General features: G+C 38.3%; 1 protein-coding gene across 12 annotated transcripts in view; it reads left to right on the plus strand.

The window, feature by feature from the left end:
* Trpgamma (Transient receptor potential cation channel gamma) overlaps window positions 1–24,680 on the plus strand; it is a 1,234,746-nt gene that overhangs the window by 993,923 nt on the left and 216,143 nt on the right. For 6 of the 12 annotated variants that reach the window (XM_075357154.1, XM_075357155.1, XM_075357156.1 and 3 more), the window contains one exon: window positions 23,383–23,650. In XM_075357154.1, the coding sequence (XP_075213269.1) occupies window positions 23,383–23,650 (268 nt within the window). The remainder of the gene's footprint in view (window positions 1–23,382; window positions 23,651–24,680) is intronic. The other 6 variants (XM_075357159.1, XM_075357160.1, XM_075357161.1 and 3 more) reach the window with 2 other exon arrangements.

Below are 24,680 nucleotides of genomic sequence, written 5' to 3' on the forward strand. Positions count from 1 at the left end.
CGAAATCAAAATCAAAATTCGAAGCCAGAAAATGTTCACTCATATACATACATATTGAATTCAATAAAAACCTGTTAGTTCATTAAAAAAGTGTACAGTATTTAAAACTATACGACCATCTCTAATATTTAATTAATTAATATCAAAAGATAATTGGGTATTAATGTGTATATTCAAAAAACAAAAAAATAAAAAATAATAATTATTTAAATAACATTTACAAAACGATTATTTTATTAAAATTAATAAAATAATTGTGACAAACAAAATTATAATACAATTTAGACAATCACAGCCGGAAGCGCAAAATTATTTTAAAAACGACATGAATCACTGAAAATTCTAATGCGCCATAATTTCATACATATCCCTTATATACATCCGTTAAATACAATTTAAGGAAAATAGCTTAATGTTCTTATGACAGTTTTCACAAAAGGTTTTTTAATAAATTTAAATGTTGTGCCCGTTACACAAAACTTATAAAAAATAGTTTCACCCTGTTTGTTTCTGTAGCTGTTAATGTAGAAATTAATTTAAAACCCGAAAGTTAATTTTTATTTAAAAATTTAATTTTCTCGGCTACGCCGATAAAATTATGCAATTCATTTTTAGCTAAAAGAATTTTTTTTTCATTATAAGGGAAATTTTTTTTTCTTATACTCAATGGGAAGCATTTGTAAAAAAATAATCTTTAAGAAAATAATCCCATAATGCTGACAATAAATATAAAAAAACAACTTTTTACAATCGTTTAAAAAATACAAAGATAAACCCAAAACTAAATAAACAAAGTTTTACATTTCTAGGAAGATGGTAAAAATGTTTGGTTAATATTAAGAGGGGACTGTACTGGAAAATTGTAAACAAATTATTTTGGGTTTTAAATTTAGAATATTCTTTATAGATAGCAGTACACCGATGGGAATGTCACGGGTGGCATTCAAATCGGTGGCATTCCGGCTGAGGCGGAATGAAATATCTCAAATGCCGAGGTTTTGAACATGATCTCCGGTAAGATTAGATTGCTTGGCATTTCTCCCGCCACCACCCGATTCGGTCGCACTAAAGCATACGACCAAATGTCTGTGCCACAAACGGCTACTGAGCCTCGAGACCTCCTCGCGGACGCGCAGCTCATCAGTTGACAGGCGCAACCGAAACAGATATTGGTTTAAATTAACATGGTTGGTGAGCAGCCGGGCACCCGTTGCCCTTAAAAACGAGCTCGGGACATACCATCTCTCCAAATCCTGTATAAGCTTATAAAAGGATCTTCACTTAGTCGTGGTATCCCATTCCAGCTGACATGCTTCCATCTCGAACCTCTGCAGGCGGGAGATGGGCAACTGAACGAAATTTAGTTCCGGTTCACTGTGATCGTCGCTTCGGTACTGGCCCGGCTCGAAACCGCATCCCAAATACCTCGACCTCCCGGCCTCTTCGCAATATCCACATGGCTGCCCGAACTTTCACCACTAAATCAATTGAGAGAGCCTTTTCCAATACGGTGGTAGCCTCGTAGGAGGTTGTTTTAAAAACAACAGTGCATACCATTAAAGCTCTGCGCTGGGCACTCCTTAAATTTTGAAGAAGTGCTCTATTTATATTCAACCTATGCGCCCAAACGGGCGCCACGTTAAAAGATCATGATTTCTAAGACATCTCGGTACACCATATACATTTGACGGCCCGATAACCCATAATCATTCGAGCAATCCTCCTAAGTTTGTATATCACTGAGACGGCGTCCGCAGCTACTTGCCTAATGTGGTTGCTTAACAGTAACTTTTCATCAAACAAAAAACATAGGTACTTATGAACTCTAACTCGGCTGATTACATAGCCTATATATTTAATATGGGGGTTTAATATTGGGGAGGGGTCCTGAGCAGGTGGTGAAATTGCTCTTATGACGCGGTGGAACCCGATGGGTTACGTCCTGCGGGACTATTTATTGGGGAGAGTCTACTGACACGGCATCCTGGGGCGACTGATATGCTCCTTAACGTCGGTTCTGGTCGCCCCGAGGGTGTTTAAATAAAATAAGGGAGACAGGAAAAATGGAGATATTGATATGGTGGAGGTTTTCTTTTCCATTTATATATTTGTATTTTATTCTCTTTAATTTTAAGATCGGGGCCCTTTATACCCCATAAGTGTTGTTTTAGTGTTTGATGGTTAAATGTTCTGTAAATTTTGGTGTTGTGAAATAAAATGTAAGGGCCCTTTACACCCTTACATATGACGACCCGGATGGAGATATAAACCTCTTTGTGACGTGGGCTAATGACCTTAAAAGTCGATGCCCGTAAAACAAACAAACAAAAAAAAATATAAGTATATGGAGATTAAGCAGCTTAATATCCATATTAATTAAAGTTTGGGATGAACTCTCCTATCAGCAGAGGCAGACCCAGCTGGGCCATGGCTCCACCCAAAATCCTTGCATTTTGAATTTTTAATTTTGGTTAAAGTTGTTAGGACGAGAGTAAAGTTAATTTAGCTTCTGGAGTCACCGAGAGAATCACTTGGAATAACTTACAGCTGAATTTTTATAAATCGAATTGAAGAAACTTAAGCGCTTTTTTGGTTTTGCCGAAACCGTCCCTTTTTGCTTCTTTTACAGCAATACTAATGATAGGTTAAACGATTTTTCGTATTTAAAAATATAATACGTATCCAATAAAGGTATATGAAATGGTATATAAAAACATTTAAATTAGAAGGGAGTAGGAAAATGTGACCTCTTACCCCCAACGGTCCCCCTCAAATTCAGATGGTGGATCCGCTCCTGTCTTTCAGTTGGATTTGTCCCGCTTCACGAAATTTTCTAAACATTACTCTTCCATCTTCTTTGAGATCCATTACTGTAAGTCAAATTAAAGAGATATTAAATAGCTTTAATATCGCGATATTCTTATTCCAGAATATCGATAATACTATAAGAATTAAATAAATATAATTGAATAATAAATTATAATCTTATAAATATGAAAGTAGTGTAATGAATTTTTAACTTGTATAAATGTTATGACTATATTATGGCAAAATATTTTAAGTTTATATTTTATTTTAGACTTTTATTTTGTAATAGTATGGTTTTTTATCTTGCACATAAGAAGAGATGTAAAACGATTATACCACCAGCTATATCAATAGACATTTCAGTTCCACATAACAGAGCAAATATTCACAATATTGCAGTAAAATCATCGTCGAGAAATAGGTTTTGTAATGTATGTAATATTAAAATCTGTACGGCACATCGTAGGATTTTCTTGGCTTCGCTGAGATGCGGATTATCTGTGGCATATGCTCTCTTGTCTTATAAACATTGCACGTATCTTCTTTAACCGTATTAGTCTTGTACACCGTTTTACGTATTTCTAAACCGGCTGGTTTCTCCCTCTTTGCGGATTCTAACTTTATAATATAATAGGAAACATATACAGCACACAGACAACATATAAACACACCTCTATATTGAAATTACGGAATCTTTTTCTCTAATGTCGTTCTATAACATTTTCCTCTTATTATTTTCCTTTTCAACATAAGAAAAATTCTCATTTTCATAGAAAGATAGAAAAATAATTCTCTTATATGAGATAAAATATTTTTCTCCTTATATTAATGAAATACTTCATAAGCTTTTAATTAAAGTGCTCTTCTCCTTTAATTAGTTTTAGAAAGCTTAACTAAACCGAATTTAATTAAATAGTAGCGATTGTAGTCAGCTTCTTCTAGACTTTTTTTTAATTGTTTACGTTGTACTTTTTTCTCTCTACTTAAGTAGAATTATTATTTTTAATAAAACCTCATTATTTTTATTACATTGTAACAAGACCGGTACAACGAATCTAAGTAACGAATTCCCGCCAATTAAGAAGAGAGTAGTAGAAAATATAATATTGGGAGGAGGTCAGAAAGGGACTAAAAGAAACCCTTTTAGCAAAGGTAACAGTTCCGTTTAATAATCGTCCTTTGTTTTTCAAAGAAGAGAAGAGTTACCGGACTCAGGTTTGGAATCTCATGGGAAATTGTGAGGACGAACGATTAATGTCACGTTTCGAGTTGGGTCCGGTCCGGCAGGTAAAGAGAAGGAGTAAAAATACTTCGGGGAAGAGCAGGTGGCAGTCAGGCTGCGAGAGAGTTTTGCTAGAGTTCTTATGCGAGTTTGAAGCGAGAGTATTGGACGAGGTCAGTGAAGGAGCGAATTTCTAGTGCGTACAAATTCGACATGATTACAATGACGTTACAAGTAATTCCAGTACATGAAAATAAGAAGTGGTTCGGTAACTTACTGTTAAGACTATAAGTAAAAGAGATAATGTAGAAAATTTGTTAGGGCAGTTTTACTTGTGAATAGCAAAGGTATTCGTAGTGAAAGAACTTTATGTTTCTCTTGTCTATTGTACTGTTGTTAATACAAGACTAGTGGTTAAATGTGTTTAGACTAGCGGTCATGCTAATATCTTTTGTTAATGAGACTGAATTCTGGTTTTCAACATTTAACTACCTGTAAATAATTCCTGACAATTATTTTAAATTCTGTTTGGTATATAATCATTATTTATTATTATTAATATTATTGACATTTATTATTATTGTTGTTGTGATTACAACGATTATTATTCATTTTTATTGTTTGCTATTGTCATTATTATTCTAATTATTATTGTAAATCGTTTATTACTGTCGATTATTATTGTTGTTGTCATAGTTATTATTGATTTTTCTAATTTTATTTATGTTCTTAAACTAAAAAATTGTAATTATATGAACATTCTGAACTGTCAATCTGTCAGTATCCTGATCGAGCCGCGAACACGCGACAATATCTTTGAAAATTTTCTAAAATGGAACAATTTTTTTAGGGACAAAATATATATTTTTTTGTATTTCAATACATAGTTATACGAAAAAATCTGCTTACGTAATGATAAAATAGCGATGGTAAAAATTTCAAGTTTCTATCATTTATAGTTTTTTGAGAAAGTGGTGTACATGAATGAAAAATGTGGTTTTCTAGAAACAGCATTTAAAGTTAAACTAACTATTCAGAAAGAAGTTCTTGGTACTTTCTTAAAACAATCCTGCATCACTTTCTTGCTTCCATCTATAAAAACATATGCAGTAGAATACTGACAGTTGTTACCTTCATTACTAAAAGAACTTACTGAAAAGTTTAATTTAAAGTAAAATGAAATTCCAGAATTATTAAGGTCACTCACATTTTCACTTTCATCGCCGGTCAAACTCTGTTCTGTTGTCGCATGTGAAACTAATATTTTTATGTTGGTTACAAAGAAATTTCCATTTCTTCAATAATTTTGAACTCCTACCCATCAGTTACATGTAATCAGTAAAGCGGTACATGATATTCACAAAATATAATTTACGAATACAATAACTCAACTCTATTAAACACTCATGATACAGATAACCTTGCAATCAAAACAAATGAATCCCTGCCAAATAAAAACTAAAATTAGTCTGTAAAAAATTCAATACAAAAGCGAATTGCGTTTTTACTAGTAAATATGTAATAATAAGTGGCAAAACGCATAAACATCATTCTACAAACGAAAACTGAGAGAATGACATCATTTACTTAAAAAAAATTAATAAAAGTATTTCTAGTTGACATATAAACATAATTTTGACGGCATTGGAAAGAGGGAATTTTAACCTATCCTGAATTCCTAGGGGAAGACACCCATCGCCACCCCCTCCGTTAAAGTTCTTATGGGCTTTTCCGGAGATCATCGCTTCTCGGCCTCTGGCCACCTACTGTAAACTTGCTTTGCAGTACCGGTGCGATTTTCTGTAAGAACAGCGTTCTATATACACGTCGTCGGGGCTGTACAACGATCGGTGGCGGTTAGTCAACCTACGTTACTGCGGAGTGCAACACAACAGCGGCGTAGTGTATTACAGTAATGCCACCTTCGGCTAAATAAGGTCATTTCCTACGTAAATCGGTGTCCTTATTCGTAGTTCGTGAGGCCAAGGAATGTATCAGATCCTCTGGCAGGTTCGGGAAGCGATTTCGCTCCGACCTAGCCGATGGTCATATAGAAAGAAGCTTTTAGCTTTTGACTTCTCGACTGGGTTGTGTGAGACCGGACGGCCCATCTCGAGGAAGAAATTGTTGAATGCTCACCTTACTTTGGGTTAGGTGATAGATCCATTCAGGCTGTGTATAGAAGGCCTAGCGTCACAGTTGGTGCTTTTTCTTTTAAGTTGAAATGGACCAACCCGGGGGAGGTTGCTTGGAATTTATTACACCACTTTCATATTTATGAGATTAAAATTTATTATTCAATTATATTTATTTACTTCTTATAGTATTATCGATATACTGGAATAAGAAAAGGAATAAAGCTGTTTAATATCTCTTAAATTTGACTTACAGTAATGAATCTCAAATAAGATGGAAAAGTAATGTTTAGAATTTTTCCCTACAAGTGTTACATTTTATTTAAATACACCAACGATTACAGAAAATTTAATTACAAAACACTAAAACAACACTTATGGGGTATAAAGGGTCCCGATCTTAAAATTAAAGAGAATAAAACACAAATATACAAACGGAAAAGAAAGTCTCCACAATACCAATATCTCCTTTTTTCCTGTCTCCCTTATTTTATTTAAGCACCCTCGGGGCGACCAGAACCGACGGTAAGCAGCACATCAATCGCCCCAGAATGCCATAGCAGTTGACTCCCCCGCAGGATGTAACCCATCGGGGTCCCTCCACCCGCGTCATAAATGCAATTTGACCACCAGTTCAGGACGGCCAAAGAACCCCTCGGCGGGGAGGCTGCTCTTCCCGCCGATTTGAATAATCAATTATTTTTTTGCTGAAGAAATACTGTCAAAATAGATGAACAATTAAATAAATTTGAGTAATCGAATATTTATAGCCGGGAACCAATGTATCACATTACCTGAGAAATCGAATACAACTCGTGGGTCAACAAAGCTGACAAGAGGACACTTTTCCTGCGCTTATGCTTAAGGGCTCTATACACAACGCCCCAAGGATCTCAACTGCCTTTTTCCTGAACGAAGGAACGCCAGGAATTACGTTTGGAGGACCTAATAATATGAAAGTACCTAGCTCACCTTCTGGGGTAATCTGCAGTTAGGGCTGCACGCCAATTGGGATCACCCTTTTGTTGCGTAGCCCTTCTGAGTCGATTCACAGTCTGCTTCATTGCTTTCACATTCCGAGACCGCCAACCAGATATTTCCGACCAGTGCCTTTAAGAATGGCGGCTTCAGCCGCCGTCACCACCTTAGAAGTGAAATTTTCTGCCAGGACATCTAATGAATGGCAGGTCGTCAAGGTCTCGAGAAAAAATCTCCAGTCTGCACTCCAACAAAGAGGAGAATTTCGGCCAGTCCGTCTTCCTATGCAGGAAGCGCCCCTGGTAAACAGGAAAGTGTTCCTCATTGCCAGTTATATATTTGACTTTCCAGAACTGGTAATTCGGAAAGTCCATACATTCTGCTACTAGAAAATCAAAACGCTGCAAAATATATCATATACCCGGAAGATCTATCAATTCAATACTGTTAGAAAATACGTTGGCTACATTATAATCTAGGGCGAAGCTGAGACGAGGGATTTTCTCTATACACTCGTGTATATATATATAAAATGCATGTCGTGAGTGTTCAACGCCCAGCAAAAACTAGTGAAGATAAATTGATAAAAAATTTGTAAACACTTTCTCCTTTCGGTGAAAGGAGAAAGTGTATACAAATTTTTCAAGTGCCATACTAAGAAAATCCACTTTGAAATTCCGAGTTTACCGAGTTAAAATGGAGTAAAAGACGTAGATATCAACTTAATTTTTAGTGTGTGTAATTTTAATATCAACAGCTAATAATTGACTTTTACATTTTTGAAATTCAGAGATTAAAAGTGTTATTTTTTTAAACCCTGTTATTTTTTTAGTTTCTCGGTAACAAATGAAGAAATCGAACTGATTTTTTATGGTGTAATCTTCACCTCAATAAACCAATTTCTAGATTTTTGAAATTCGATTTCGAAAAGAGTTTAAGAAAGGTAAAAAAAATGTTTAACAATGATTGTAAATTTTCCCAATCCCGACTATAGTAAACAAGATATTCAGTAGATTTGGGCTTGCAAGTACTCGTTAGACAAATATTTAAAAACCATTTTCGGGTTTTTGTAATTCCACTTTTTTTATGGGTGCTAAGGTTTACGGCGCTGTGGCTCAACCAACACAACCACTGCCACTGTAACTGTATATGTGACCGCTTCCATGTATAATGTGTAACTGGTTGCCCCTGCCTCCGGTTACTTGATTAAAGAATATAAAATAAAAGAATTGACAGCTACGGGAAACGCAAGTAACCATATAAAATTAGCCAAGATAAGATGCTCCCGGTGGCAGCTTCGCGGGCGAAGCTGTGACCGGAAGCTAGTATATATACATATATATGTATATATAAAAGGAGAGAGAGAGAATATATTTGCAAATAAATATTTGAAAATTTTAAACTAATATTCCTGAAATAAGCTAATTTAACTAACCTGGTTAATACGATAAGGAAGAAAAACTTTAGAAAAAGAGTAAATTCGTGCTTTGTATATATAAGGTGCTCACGTACACTTGTTTAAAAATACATCAGAAAAAGAAAACACTCTATTCTTATTGCTCTTAAAGACTTTTCTTAAGCGAACACAACTTTCTTCAACGTAAGAGAACACAACTTTTTTTTCAAGGTGAACATTTCTATTCATTAGTAAACTGTTAATTTAGAATGTCTGAGTGACCATTAAAGTACCGTTATCTTTAACTATGTCCTTTTCTAAACTTCGAATGTACAAAAATTCTTCTTTTTTTATGAGCATCTATACATTTTAGATTCATTGAAATACATAATTAAATACTAATGCTGCTTTAAGCAGAATTACAGGTTAGGGTTAAAAATAATAGTGCTTCTAAAAAATTGTGATTCCTTTACTTTATAAAAAAACTGACTCGATTATAATAATAGAGTAATGAAATAAATATTTTTAAATAACCTTCTACTGTAGAAGCATTCAACTGATTTTTATGTTCTCATTTCCAAGCTAAATCATGTTATAGTAATGTATTATGTTAAATATGATTATTTTTTAAGTAAATTTACCTTTACAACACACCTTACTATTTTTTTTTAATTTCTTCTAATCTGTTTGTTAAATTTTGTTTTTTAAATTGTATTATGTTATTTATAATAAATTTGATCTTTTCTTGTAATACAGTGAATTATTTCTTCTACTAAGATACCAGTATTAGCTGAATTTAGTAATTTATTACTGTTCATTATTTTACTAAGATTAAGAAGTAAGTGCATTTATTTCATTGATAGTACTATTTCATTTTATCTTATTACTCCAACATTCCAGTTGACGATTTTTAAATTAGGCTGTAGAATGTGTGCTCATTATATTTTGTGAATTATATTTGTAATTATTTTTGTAAATAATGCATCTCAAAATGAAAAGCTACAAATAAAGTATTAAAGTAATATATTATTAGTATACTTATTATTAAATAAATATTATTAAAGTAATAAAGTATTATCGCGGTAATTTTTACCGGTAATAGAGCCGCCGGCCTCAAGGTGGCAAGGCAAGGGGTTAAAACTATTGCGTAACTAAGTAAAATCAACATGTCATACAGGTTCTTCAGTAGCAACCGCAACTTGGCACACGTCAGAGCTCCAGGTTCATTATTCACAAAGTTCGAAGGTTATATACCTGCTCATGAATGGGTACGTGTCTAAAATCACTGCATTCTGCATTGGCTGGAAGATACGAGGTTGAACGCCAATGGCCCTGAGTGATCCGTGAAGCGAGTGCGGAATCTCTACTAATGCGCCGATGACGATGGCCACTATTATAACATCTCGCTGGGTCCAGACCTCCCTGACCTGATCCGTCAAAGTATTTCTTCTGAATTTTAGAGGCCAGTGGAATCGTCACATCGATGATCCAGGTGATGTTTTCCTGTTTTTTAATCACAACAATATCTGAATAATTGTCGGCCACTGGATTATCCGTGAGGACCGCGCGATAGTAACAAATCCTATAATAATAGTAATTTTCCAACAAGGAGCATACTTGTAGCAAGGAACGGACACATCAAGAAGTCCCAGGTTCAGGGCCAGCCTCTGAATGAGAATGCGAGCCACGTTATTGTGTCGGGGCGTGTATTCTTTTGGGGTCAGGATCTGGCAGCCGCCAATCACGTGCTTCACAAACTCGCTTGTACTCCCACAAAACGGCAATTATCCACGACCACGGCAGAGTCCTTGACAATGTGCTTCCGATAATCGAGTGTGCTGACTATCGAATACTGGACTGCAAATGCAAATCCCTCAGTCTCAGCAGACAATTTGGCGTTCTTCAGCCACGCAAAGGAGGCAGCAAAGCCAACCCCCTCATCCAGCAAAAAGGCGGAAAATTTCCCATGACGCTTACCCGCGCGCCATGCATCCATCTACTGTCTCTCATCAGGAACCTCGTTCAGGGGGCAAAGTCATTGTGGCTAAGGCGGACTGGGGTCAGATCTTCATTCTTCTTACCACCATCCGCTGAAGCAAGCTGGATTCGCTTCGCCCTTGAAAATAGTTCCTGAGGTTCTGCAGTTGTTTCGCATGAACCTCAAGAAAATCTACAACACATCTTCCATCTCTGCTTCTGAACAGATGTAAGCGAGCTATACAACTGCGCGGGTGACGCGCTCGGTGCCCGGTGAATTTACTTCTAAGAAGCCGATTAAGCCCTTCGAGCTTCGTTCTCGTCCATCTCGGAACTCCGAAACTGTAAGCAACCAGCGGCACAGCGTAGGTACTGATGCTCTTCACTTTATTGACACCGCTCAATTGCGACTTCACGACAGCACGCATGTAAGCCTTAAGGCGAGATGTAAGGACCTCCTTCGCTGTAGTTGATGTCCAAATCTTGTATGAAGCCAAGATAACGGTAGGTTTTCCCACGCTGCATGACTGTCATCACCGAAGGGGGATCCATGGACGGTACACTAAAATCATCCATCTGCGACCAAAGTTCTTTTCTCGTAGCATTAACCCTACACTTGTCTAGGCCAAACCTCATACGTATGTCGACACTGAATTTCTCGACCAGCTTAACAAGCTGCTGGACACCTTTCTTGGTGTCAGAAACAAGTTTATATCATGCTGAACATGAGGTGGCTATAAGAGTATTGGTCATTTCAAAACCCTCATTGACCGATTTTAGGATGTTGAACATACAAAACCAGAGCGCACACAAAGCATCACCCTGAAATATGCCTTGGAGAATCACCACCTCGCCAGTGAATGCGGGCTCTTTGTTAGGGACGGTCGACACAAGTCAGGTGCACCATTTATCCATTGCGTATCGCAGGAACTCCACGATCAAGGGATCGATCTTACACAAAACAAACACCTACACGAGCCAAGAATGCGTCACAGAGTCGAAGGCTTCTCCATAGTCTATATAAGCTGGACATAGATCGCACCGACTCCTTTTAGCCTAGGCAGTGAGAACACTGTTCACCACCAACCAACTGCTCCTTACAACCTCTGCTGCTCTTTCGACAACCCTTCTGCTCTTCCGCAATAATCTGTTGCCGCTCTAGATGGTCAAACATTTTGCTCACAAAGTAGATGGAAAAATCTTATAAACTGTTAAGGGGGAATGACTAGAGGTTTGCTTGGCATTCTCCCGCCAATGCTTCGAATTCTGGAAAGTGCAATAAGGCACATATTCAAACAGTTTTTTGGTCCTCCATGCCATGGATATGTGAAAACTTAATTTATTGTGGCATTCTTCAGTTAAAGAACTAGGTTATGTTGTAAAACTTTTTCAACAAATCAATTTATGGCTAAGTAAAACGGTTTTACGGTTGCCTGTTATTCAACGAAATACAGCCTACAACTTATTTCTTCGTTATTAACAAGTAATTTTATTAATTATTTATGATTTAATTCTTATTTATATTTATCATTGTTAATTAAGACTGTTAATTCATAGTAAAATGTGCAAAAACGTAACGAAATTACATTATATGCTGTTTAAACATCTAATAATACTCATATGGAAGAAGACTTTCTAGTAATAAACCCTTATTCATAATATTTAAATTATCATTTTTGTTCATATACGAATACAAAGCTCTTCTTATTCATTATGGAGAAATTTAAAGAGAGTAAAATTATGAATGAGTTGGTTTTTGCATTTGTTTATTTTCCTGTGGAACTGTTTTTGGAGGCTTAAAGAAAATAAAACTGACAACGCAGCTTTAGCCGAATGACCGTAAAGTCCTACAACTATGGGTTGATTCTGATACACGGCTTACACACACATCTTAAATTAAAATATTTATAATTTTATTTCAATTTAATATTTTTTCGTTTATTTAATTTAAAGATTCTAACTAAAGCGCATGAGCATACCGTATTTAATTCGCACGGATGCAGTAGTACTAGCGGTCACGGTCGGCACTAACTAAACTAATGTAATTTCACATCTTACATGGAACAAATTTCGCTCGAATGGTCGGCAGACCGGTGTAACCGCAAGGCTTATCGCACCAGGTACCGAATCAACCGGGCGATCGAGTTCGAGACCCAGCCAGACCGAGTTACTTTTTTATACTTTAAATGTTATTAATTTATTTAATTCTACAGTTTACCTGTGGCGTTACCACATAGCAGACGACTATAACAGCATTTTTTGGGGTCGGGGTGCGATGTTGCAAACGTTTTTTGTAAATATTGCTATTTTTTAATGTTAAATGAATAAAAAAGCGAAACCCACATAAACAAATCAAAGAAAATAAAAATATTACACTTTCATAAGGACATTGTTTAATAATACCCCCTAATGCCTAAGAATAATATGACCTTAATTAGGCGAAATCTCGAGAGACGAGGGTGACCTTGCTGTACAGCCTCACACTCTTGACCTTTTATGATGAAAATTTAATGGCATCAATGCCTTATAAATAAAAATAATCTGATCGATTTTGGTCAAAATCGACCAGTAGTTCTGGAGATATAAGGTGATTTAGAGGCCAACACCGAACACACACACGTACATACGAACATTAACATCCGGAGAATTTTTACCCGGTTTTTGAGTTCCTTAGTTGCGTAAACGTCTAGATCCGGCGAAAACCGCATGTTGTTTAGAAGAAAGAAAATACGGCATAATGAAATGATGTAATGGATATTGGGCAAAGAGAAAGCAACACTACAAGATGAATGAAAGATGTAAATCTCCCTTGATAAAATTGAAAAAAAAAACGTAGTAATAATTTATAAATAATGACATAGAAATAACTTAATTTATTTTGGTTAATTTTAACTTTTTTGCAGAAAAAAGGAGAATTTATTATTAGTTAATTTTTTTTATCATAAAAATGAAAATATAATTTTTTTATACATATTTGTTTTTAGTTGTACAGTTCATTGGATAGCTAAGGTAATGTTGCAACGATTACGTGTGTCAACACTTGAAACAGTTTACGATTATAATAGGAATATTTTGCAGTTTACTTATTTACATAAATTTAATTGTTATAATACTATTCAATAACCTGTAGAACCTTAACGATTCAGTAAAGATAACATTTATTTATATTTGTGTGTGTTTGTAGAAAAAATATATACTCGTATGTATAAAATACAGTGATTCATGAGGAAAAGGAAATGATCGGAAACTGAGCTAAAAATAAGGAAACGTTTCATACAAACTATGTCCTAAGCTTTTTTATCGCGTTACGGCTAGTGAAACATTTTCGCCCGGATTTCAGTCTCTCCGGTAAAATGAGGACATGTTGACATTTTTAAGGCGATATAAGAGGAAAACTTGACGTTTTGTTCTAATCTCTGTTCTCTTTTCACGAGCAGAGATTTGCATTATACTTCAGTGCTATTTCTGAGCTGGTGGACGAGTGTGTACCTTCCCCAGTTTCACACTCTTGCTGTCTGAGAACTATTACAACGGTTTTGCGCCCTTATTGTTAAGACGATTCACACACCTTTTCACAGTGATTAAGAGATTTTGGCGCAGGATTTGTTCGAGCACCCGCCTCATCGCAGCGAAAAGGGTGGCAACGACTACCGTTCTCCCTGTTACGAGCAAAGGGTCCTTTACCCTTAGTCCTGCTTTTAGAGCGGGTGCCGTAATCTGTAACTGTGTGTTGATCTTTAATTTCACACATTTTATCCAGTAGCGGCGAAGAGCTGCAAAGAGTGACAGGAGAATACAGAAGGTCTCTAGCTGCCCGTTGCTCGCTGCGGGTAGTCGACACGCTTGTGGGCTTGTGCCCAATATCTGTAATAGAAGGAATACAACGAGCATTTTGTTCGTGTACTGTTAGGTCAGGGCATCTCCGACCATGACAGATGTCAGTAGGATAGGTAATAAGCCTAGTCGGAGGAGGGGGCCGGAGCTTTTTCCTTCGACCTCCTCGAACACTGGTTGTGATAACGCTAGTTCAGAAGTAGCTATAGGGATAAGCAACCAGGAGGATATGAACCCACTTATTGAAGGGTTTTTGCAAGCCGAAGGCAGGCCTGGCAGTTCTGCTCCATTGGCTCGTAATGTTTTGGCGGAACTGGGTGTCTTCCTATTTAGTTGTAATAGTGCAACCCCAAATGTAATAGTGCAGCTACCAAGAAGAGATTATTGCCTCGGTTCGAATTCTTCCGAGCAGCTTTCACAACTCTCGTCCAGGGTTTCGAAAATCTTGCCTCAAAGCCTAAAGAAATAACCGTAGCTGAGAAACCGGCGCCGACGCAACCGCGTAGGCATGCTGTGGTGGTCAGTGGCAGATATGAAACCAGCCAGTGCTCTAACAAACCTAAAGTTTGTATTTGTTAATAGGGCGGAGGGCTCGACTGTCTCCAGCAGTCAGCTGAAAAAAGACCTCCAGGTTTCCCTTTGGAAAGGTCTTAAAATCAGGAACATTAAAGAGACCGACAAGGGATTAGTTGTGGTAGTGGATGACACAGAGTCCATTCAGGCAATTAGAGATTCCACGGCGGTTAAGCGATTAAATGTGAAAGTAGAAACGAAGAGAACGCGTAGTCCCCGTATTATTGTCTATTATATTGACCGTAACCTGACCGACGAAGATGTCTTGTCCCTCATTAGGGAGCAAAACACTGACTTGGATGGAGCCGCCTTCTGGCGGCACTGCAGGTTGGTCTTTAAAATGGGTAGGCGTGAGTATGTTCTAGTAAGCTAGTAAGGTAAGTTCTAGTCTCTTTCAAAAATTTACGTCCGCAGGCAGACTATTTATTGATTTAGGGTCCTGCCGACTAAAAGAGAACGTGGATGTCCAAAGATGTTTGAAGTCCAAGGGCTAAATTTTGTAAGTTTGCCTTGGTGAGTGCCCATTGCAGCGAGGAGAGCCACAAACGTGACGATTGTTCGCATAGGTCCGAGGCTCCGGCCTGTGCTAACTGTAACAGGTTGATCACGAATCATGAGTTGTTAGTAAGGAGTGTGGCTCCTACGTAAGGGCCGTTGTGTTGTACTTTAATTCCTTAAATGGTTCGTCACCTAATGCCCAGGGTGCTTATGTATTCCAGGTTGAGTTAGGTGAGATTGTAGGGAGACGGAGCCTCGATGTTGTTCTTCTTCAGCACCAATATATAATTAGGGGTGATCTGCCAGGCTTTCACAGCTGGAAAAAGTTTTGTGTAGGACATACTATATGTCTGCTACTCTGTGGAGGAAGTCGCTTGATAGTGTCTTTATACGGCAAGTTTCTGACGCGCATCATGTTGTGGTCAGACTTGACATTCGCGGACAGAACCTTACAGTTGTTAGTTCATAATTCCAATACAGGGATCTCACTGAAGAACACCTAGCGAAATAGGATAGGATCCTTCGTATTGTGGGTAATGGTCAAATCCTAGCTGGTGCTGATGATAATGCGAAGTTGCTTTTCTGGCACAGTGGGATCACTGATCATGGCCTAATTGACAGTTTCATCGCACAACATCATTTTGAGGTATTTAATGTTGCAGACCAGTTGGTCACTTACGTCGGTACGATTAACGGACGAAGGGCCTTTGCAGATACAAATATTGATATCACCATTGGTAGGGACATCTCTGTCAGGGTTCTTGACTGGTCTGGGGTTGACGACTTTTCTAGCGATCTTCGGTTGATACTATTTGAAATAGCGGATGAGCTGCGCGATGACCATGAGGGACACTCTCCTGTTTACCGGGGGCGCTTCCTGCATAGGAGGGCAGACTGGTCGAAATTCTCCTCTTTGTTGGAGTTCAGACTGGAGATTTTTTCTCGAAACATTGACGGCCTGCCATTAGATGTCCTGGTAGTAAATTTCACTTCTGCGGTGGTGGCGGCGGCTGGAGCCGCCATTCCTAGAGGCACTGGCCGGGAACGTATATCTGGTTGGTGGTCTCGGAATCTTACAGCAATGAAGGGGGTCTGGGAACCGACTCAGAAGGGCTGCGCAACGAGAGGGTTATCCCGATCGGCGTGCGGCCCTAACTGCAGATTACCGGAGAGCGAGACCTAGGTACTTTCATAGCATTAGGCCTAAGTTGAGTCCTATGGTCCTCCAAGTTGAGTGGGAGAACTCGGACAGCGAAAATAGCACGTCTTAAGCTATTTTCGCTCCGCTGTTTTTTGCTTTTTGATCAGGTTTATTCGGCTTTATCTATCAGGAAAGTGCTGTTTAACATTGTGATTGGACTGGACAAGTCTAAAGAAAAAATAGAATTTTTGGTTAACGGATTACTAAGTTTTTTAAATTTAAAAAAAAACTTTTTTGTTTTTTGTTTTTTTAAACGGAAATTTTGGATTCACATCGAGGATGGATATACAAATAAGTGTTTAAAATTTTGTGAAAATTAGACAACGGGCAACTGAGTTATTTCTGTGTTTTATAGTGGACATTTCGTGCAAGTGAATACAGGAGAGTGACGTCACTGTATTTAACGTAAAGAAGGACTTGGAAACTTTTCACTAATAACAGTAGGTATACTGAAAAGTGTTTACAGACTTTTATAGGGGTAACTTTAAACGTTCATATCTTATTACTCGTTGGTCGTAGCCCAAAACTGTTCAGGATCTATACGAATTGGGTCATTTCCTATCGATTGACCCCGCCTTATATTTTTTTTATTTTGGGGGACTGTTTTGACCCCCCCTTTTTTTGAACGCCCCGTTGGTCCTGGATCAAAACCGTTCAGGATCTATATGAATTGGGTCATTCCCGATTGATTGACCCCCCTAATTTTTCTCGATTTTGGGGGACCATTGACTCCCCCTTATTTTTGGCTACCCCACGTGTGGGGTATCAAATTAAAGGGAATTACTTGGAGAACACAACTGCTACAACTGCTAGTTGTTGAGTTTATTTATCATCCATGGCGGATAAAGCAGAACAAAGTTATGCTAGTGGACAGGGATCCTCAGGCCTTCCGCCGCTGAAACCGACTGATCCCAAGGGCAAAAAACGAATTAGACAATCCTCCTCTGAAGAAGAGGTCTATACTGGTGGCTTAAAGGAGGTTACTCTTCGACTAGGACAAGCGATGATGCGTTACAAACAACATCTGGGAAAAAACATGTTAAATTATATGTATGACCATAGTAAAGAATTAAGAGAAATATACAGTGCTTTAAAACATCTGCAGGAGACTACGACTACTCCAGAGACCAGTTCGCAATATACACAGACTGATATGCCCCCTGGTGCAATCAGGGCGACATATTAAGTCTTGAACTAACTGATGAGGAACTTCTGGATATGACCGCTAAGGGATGGTCTGCCTGGACAATGTCTAAAGCCAAATTAATTACCTTGCCTGCAGAGGGCGTTACAGATACCTGTCAATTTATTGATATCACCAAGTCCAAAAGGGCAATGGCAGAGGGTAAGAAGGCTGGAATGATAGCTGTAGACACTTCTGTCATTATGGATGACGAATACGATACTCAGACCAATAAGTATACTGTTTTCTACGACTCGACAGAGGGCGACAGGGCTGCTGCTGGGTGTATACTAGGCGCGGTCAAGAAGATCTTACTAAGGACCCCTAATGCGGCGTTCGTTCTGCCAAGTGGTCCTATTGGTGTCATGATTAAAAAGATGGTTATCTATCTGTTCAAGACTAGTGAGACGCCTGCATTGATGGTAGCGCCGAAAAAGACTGAAGAGAGTAGAACGCGTTCTAGATCCGCTTCTGCTCGGCAATCACCACCTCCTGTGGAGGAAAGTGGTGGTTGTCCGGTCACAGGGCAAGTCGTATGCTGATCTACTCCGGACTGTAAAGGATAAAGACGAGGCAGGGGAAATCCTGTTCCTTCGCAAGGGTAGAAATGAAGACTTGGAAGTCAGAATTAAAGATCCTAAAGATGCGGCTCAGTTTACCGCAACATTGAGAGACAGGGCTTCTGACCTTCAAGTGGATTTTCGTACTAAGGCCGACCGACGCGCAGTGGTACACGTTAAAGACATGGAAGAGAGTACCACAGCGCAAGAATTAAGTGAGGCTATTACGGCTGTTATTGGAGACACTGAGTCTTTCAGAATAACCTCATTACGGCAGGCTTATGGAAATACTCGAAATGCGACAGTAATAACCAATCAGAGGGCTGCAACTAAGTTAATTTCCAGTACAATTAAGGTCGGCTGGGTTCACTGCCGGGCTTACGACATAATATGAGATGTCAAAGATGCTGGGCCGCTGATCACACGAGTACGGTATGTAAGGGCCCGGATAGGTCAACCCTTTGTTACAACTGCGGTCAGAAAGGCCATGTGATAAGAGACTGCAAGGAGGCCACTAAATGCCTTGACTGCAACGGCACGGACCATCGCACGGGAGGAGTGCAGTGTGGACTACTAAATAATGGCTAAAATAATACTATCTAACGCCAACAGGAGCATTCTTTCCCACGATCTGGTGGGGGATACTGCGAACGATCTTGAGGTTGACTTTATAGTCACCACAGAGCCCAACCTGAGAACGGCGGCCAGAGGTGATTGGTGGACTGACGCGGTTGGGGATGTTGCTATCAATAATGTCTCCGGCCGTCTTGGCTGGCACCTACTTCATAGAGGTGAGGGAATTCTGACAGTAGCACTTCCGGACTTTGTCCTTATAGCCGGTTACGTAAGTCCAAACATTAATATCGGGGACTTTGCGCAGTACATCAACGATTTGCAGCGAGTCATACAGCGGGCACCTAGTAGACCTATACTCTTAGGCGACCAAGTCCATTTTTAATTGGCAACTCTTATACCAATGCAAGGTGACGAATCTTCATTGACATGATGATGACCACAGGGCTGATCTCCCTGAATGACTTGCATTTATACCGACGAGGCAAGAGGCCATAGATCAGTGCTGGATCTTACGCTGGTGGACGGCAGATGGAATCCTTCCGTCTTTAGTTAGAGTGTTCTTGAATCTGAAACCGGAAGCGATCACCTAGCAACTTTGCTTGTTATGGAAGGCGCAGGACCTTCAACATAAGCCACTGCACGATTTAGATTTAGTCCAAGACAAGTTGAGGTGGTGGTTAACAAGATTGCCAGGACCGTATCTGATGGAAGAATAGTAACGCCGCAAGTCCTTCAAGAATCAATTATTACAGAACTGTCTAGAGTCCCGCAGTTTGGAGGGGGTCGTCACCCAGTATACTGATGGACGTCTGAAATTGCAGATCAGCGAAGAGTGTTACAATTTTGGCGTAGAAAAAAGCAAAGGCTGCGGCCCGCTGGCGGTGCGCCACATGACCAGGCGAAGGAATGATTTGTTCAAGCTAGGCGTACTTTGAATCATCTAATAAAGACTAGTAAAAGAAACTGTTGGAAACAGTTGTGTGCTGACTTGGATTCAGACCCGTGGGGACGGGCATACAAAATAGTAATGAAGAGACTAGGACGCCGCTTGCATGTCCTAGTTACAGAAACGGCCAGACTGCATCTTCATAACCTCTTCCCTGTTCATGACGAGGGACATACGGACATAATAGACTGTGAAGCTAAACGCTTTACACAAAACGAGGTCGGTATTGCCGTTTCTGGTCTGAAGGATAAAAAAAGTCCGGGTCCGGATGGAATCCCGGCTGCCCTCCTCAAAGGATTAATGAAGATAATCTCCTAGGAAATCACTGACGTGGCTAATTATGGAGTACAAAACAAGACTTTCCCCGCATGCTGGAAGGAGTCACGGACTGTTTTCCTGCCTAAGAAGTCCGGCAATCATGAAATCATTAGCTACCGGCCGTTGAGTCTCATCAATAATATGGGAAAGGTTGCCGAGCGCTTGGTAGCAAACAGACTTACCCAAGAATTAGAGTCCAAAGACGGGCTTCATGATAACCAATTTGGGTTCAGGAAACATAGATCCACGCTGCAAGCTCTGGATAAAATTACCAACTGGTTATTGTCTGTCAGATCTGGTACGTGGCGTACCAGAAGAATCCCGTTGCTTATTCTGTTAGATATAAAAAATGCCTTTGGATCGGTCCGGTGGGATACGATTATGGCAACTCTCACGGACAAACAGATTAGTTCCTATATCAAAAGACAAGTACGAGAATATCTGACTGATAGGTGGACTTTGGTCGAAGGTAAATTTAGATATCAGCTTCATGGAGGAGTACCGCAGGGGTCTGTGTTAGGCCCCTTGCTTTGGCTAATAGTAATTGATGGAATACTCAGACTGAGATTACCTGAAGGCTCGGAAATAGTTGCTTATGCCGATGATTTGGCTATATTAATTGAAGCCAAAACTGAACGTGACCTTGAAGTTACCGGTAATGAAGTGCTAACATTGGGTAATAACTGGCTCTCGGACCGACAACTATCTTTGTCTTTAGATAAATGTCACTATATTTTTCTGGCTGGAAGAAGGCGACTCAGAGACCTAAATCTCCGCGTGGGCGATCGTAGACTTGACCGTGTGACAGTAACAAAATATTTTGGTGTCATTATAGACCCAGCTCTAAAGTTTAGTCCTCATCTCGCACAGAAATGTAAAGAGGTCGAGAATACCGCAAAGGCTTTAACAAGATTGTTGGCTGGACATGAAGCTCCACGTGCATCTAGGCGGCGGGTCATTGCCTCAACGTTAACCTCTGTATTATTGTATGCTGCACCTATATGGGAAAAAGCACTTTGTGTTGCAAGAAATGTCGCAAGACTTAGAACTCTGCATAGGCAAGCTCTTATAAACATCACTTCTGCATACCGCACCATCTCTTACAATGCGGCTTGTGTATTATCATCGGTTCCCCCTATCGACCTCTTAGTTAAAGAGCGATCACTTAGGTATCGTGGCATGCCAAAACAAGAAGCCCAAGCCAACATCAGGCGCATATGGCAGGACAGATGGAATCTTTCCACTAAAGCTACCTGGACCAGGAGATTGATACCCGACTTGGGCATGTGGCTTGATAGAAGACATGGGGAGGTTGGTTATTATCTTACTCAAATACTTTCTGGGCATGGTAGCTTCGAATATTATTTACATCGATTCGGTAGAAGACCAGCACCTGTTTGCATGTTCTGCCAGGATTCGGATACTGCCGAACATACTCTGTTCCACTGTAATAGATGGACTATACATAGACGACGTGCAGGGCTGCAAGAATTAAATCCGGAGAATCTGCTTCTTTTTCTCCTGCGATCCACTGACAATTGAAACAAAATGGAGGAGTTTGCCAAGATAGTGCTAAAGGCTAAAGATGATGTAGCCCTTTTAAGAGGCCATTGAGGCCCCGTGGTAACTTAGTAGTTTAATATTTTCGTTAAGACAAGCAGCTATGAAGAGAAGATCATTCCTTTGTTTGGGGATCATAACAACTGGGTAATGAAAAGACCGAGACCCGGTTCCCTCGGCGGGGGCTAGGGACGGCTTTGTTGGGCCTGGTTCTCTGTCGGGGGGGCTTGAGGGAGGCACATTAAAACAAAAGATCCAACCGGGGAGGCTGACCTGCTGTGCCGAACGTACAGCCGGCGGGTGGGGAGGCCTCCTTTGAGTTTAAAGGACGCTTTCCCGGGCTGCGCATACTTGAATGGATACCCGGCCCGGGGAAGTAGGGAAAAAAAGGTCCTCCAAGCGTAATTCCTGGCGCTCCTTCGTTCAAGAGCAAGGGAATAGAGACCCTTGGGAGGTTGTGAATAGAGCCCTTGGACATAAGCGCAGGAAACATGTCCTCCTGTCAGTCTTGTCAACCCGCGAGGGTGTGGTAATTGATAAGGAGCGTGTTCTTAATATTTTGCTGAATGATTTGCTCCCCGATGACACTAAGGTGGGTAAGGTTTCATACCACGGCGTGTCAGGCGGGAAGTCGCGATTTTCGACACCGACATACAATCTTCTGAGATCACTGAGGCAGAAGTGCGCCAGGTGATCTGTAGCATGGGACGGCACAAGGCCCCCGGATATGATTAATGTTTTCTAACTTTATGATCTGAAAAATCGAATAAAACAGGTCCGATAATTGTACTTCCCGTAGTTTTTTCGAAGTTGTAGAGGTTAAAAAGCTGTTTTTATTACAAAAAAAAACGTTCTTCTACATTCTTATAGTCTGATCAAAATATATCTTTTTAAACATAATTTTTAAGATATTTGATTAATTGAATAAATTCACTTTGTTTTAATTTCATTCGATTACTAATGCAAACAAAGATTATTTGCTCAAACAAAAATAAAAAACTAATTAGGGACCTACAAACAATAACAACAATAATAAATAATAATTAAGTATTATAACAAAGAATAAGGACTGCAGATGTAATTTATTTGTTACACAAATGAAGTAGGCTATTTTGAATATTATTTGCTCAAAGTTTCTTAGTTGAATCCGCGCAAAAATATTAATCGGTCAAAGAAGCTCTTTAATATTTTATTTAGGAAGACCAGAATCATAATTAATTACACCAGGTTTAAAATAAACCATTAGTGAATAAAGTACAAATTAATATCAGGTACCTCGTTAAACCTCTGATCAATTAGAAGATGAATCTTTTAAGAAGATAGTTTTTAATTGGAGTTTTCGTTCATTGTAATTAGTAAATAAAATTTTAATTAAATAAATAAACCGATATTTATTAAATGAAGATTTTTATGAGTGTTAATTTTGGTTTGCAAATTTTTATAATTACGTTACGAATATTATGCTTAAAAATAAATGTTAATGATTAATCATCGTTATTTAAGATTCCATTAATCATCACCGTAAGTTAAAATTATAGAGGAAATTATTTATATTATAAAAGAAAAAAAAACATTTTTTTTTATATATTACGAGTTTATTTCTTGTAATTGTTGCAGGATGCTGAGGAAAGCTCAAGAAACTGAATACATTAATATCAACTGCGTAGACCCGCTGGGCAGGTCGGCGTTATTAATGGCAATCGACAATGAAAACTTGGAAATGGTGGAACTACTAATTGAATACCGTGTGGATACAAAAGATGCTTTGCTGCACGCTATATCTGAAGAATTCGTAGAAGCCGTAGAAGTTCTACTGGAGCACGAAGAGACGCTTCATAAACCTGGCGAGCCACATGTCAGTGCTCGTTGTATGCATGCGGTACAGGTCATATAACCCCATTAATCCTCATTACACATAAAAATAACATTAAAAAAAAATCACTAAAATATATGTTAGTATAAGTCTTATTTAATTATTTAAATCATTTAAATATCTAACGCACATTCGAAACCAACATAATAATGCACTTTAGAATCCTTATTAGATAAATAAAATTAAATAAAAATACTAAAAATGAAAGTTAAGAGAAACTATTTTGAATCATGAGACTTTTAACAGAATTTTTAAATACTACTTAATAAAAACAAGATAATTAATTAATAGAACAGCTAAGTAATACGATTAGAATACCTTTTTACCTAGATAATATATAATTCTTGAAAATAAAACAAAGAAATATAAAAATTAGAACAGATAATAAAAATTAGTGCAATAATACATTAGTAAAATTTAAATATGTGTTAAATAAATAATACATAATATTTTTAAGACTTTTTAAACAATGAATTTTAAAAACTAGAAAAAGTACCGGACATTTTCTTTTTTTAGATTTAACTCAAATTTAATTACTCGTAAATTTATATAACAATTCCTTTTTAAACTGGAAAAAAAACACAGAATAGATTTACAAATTTATATCTTCTCCCTGTAAACTCATTCAGTTTATGATAAATTCGGTTTAAAATAAAAAATAATCTGCTTTTAATAAAAATTTATTAAAAAATAATAAATTTTAATTAATTAAAAAACCTTTCTTTTAACATAATCCATACTTAAATATATCTATACACAATATATAAATAGTGTTATCACGAAGTTTTCTCGGGATTTTCATAACCTACTCTCCTCGTGAAAATAACGGAAAAAGGGTGTAAATATATATCATAAAATGTTTCGTTTGCGAGTTACGGCTAGTGAAAGATTTTTCTCGGATTTCAGCTACCCCGGTAAAATGAGGTGATACTGAAATTTTAGGACGTTAATTAAAGAGCGAGATTAGTGACTTCTTACGGGTATTGACCTGAAAAATCCAATAAAATAAGTCCCAGAACCGTATCTACCATAGTTTTTAAGA

The sequence above is a fragment of the Lycorma delicatula genome, chromosome 2 (genome assembly GCF_047948215.1).
Source record: "Lycorma delicatula isolate Av1 chromosome 2, ASM4794821v1, whole genome shotgun sequence".
In the NCBI taxonomy this organism is placed as follows: Eukaryota; Metazoa; Arthropoda; class Insecta; order Hemiptera; family Fulgoridae; genus Lycorma; species Lycorma delicatula.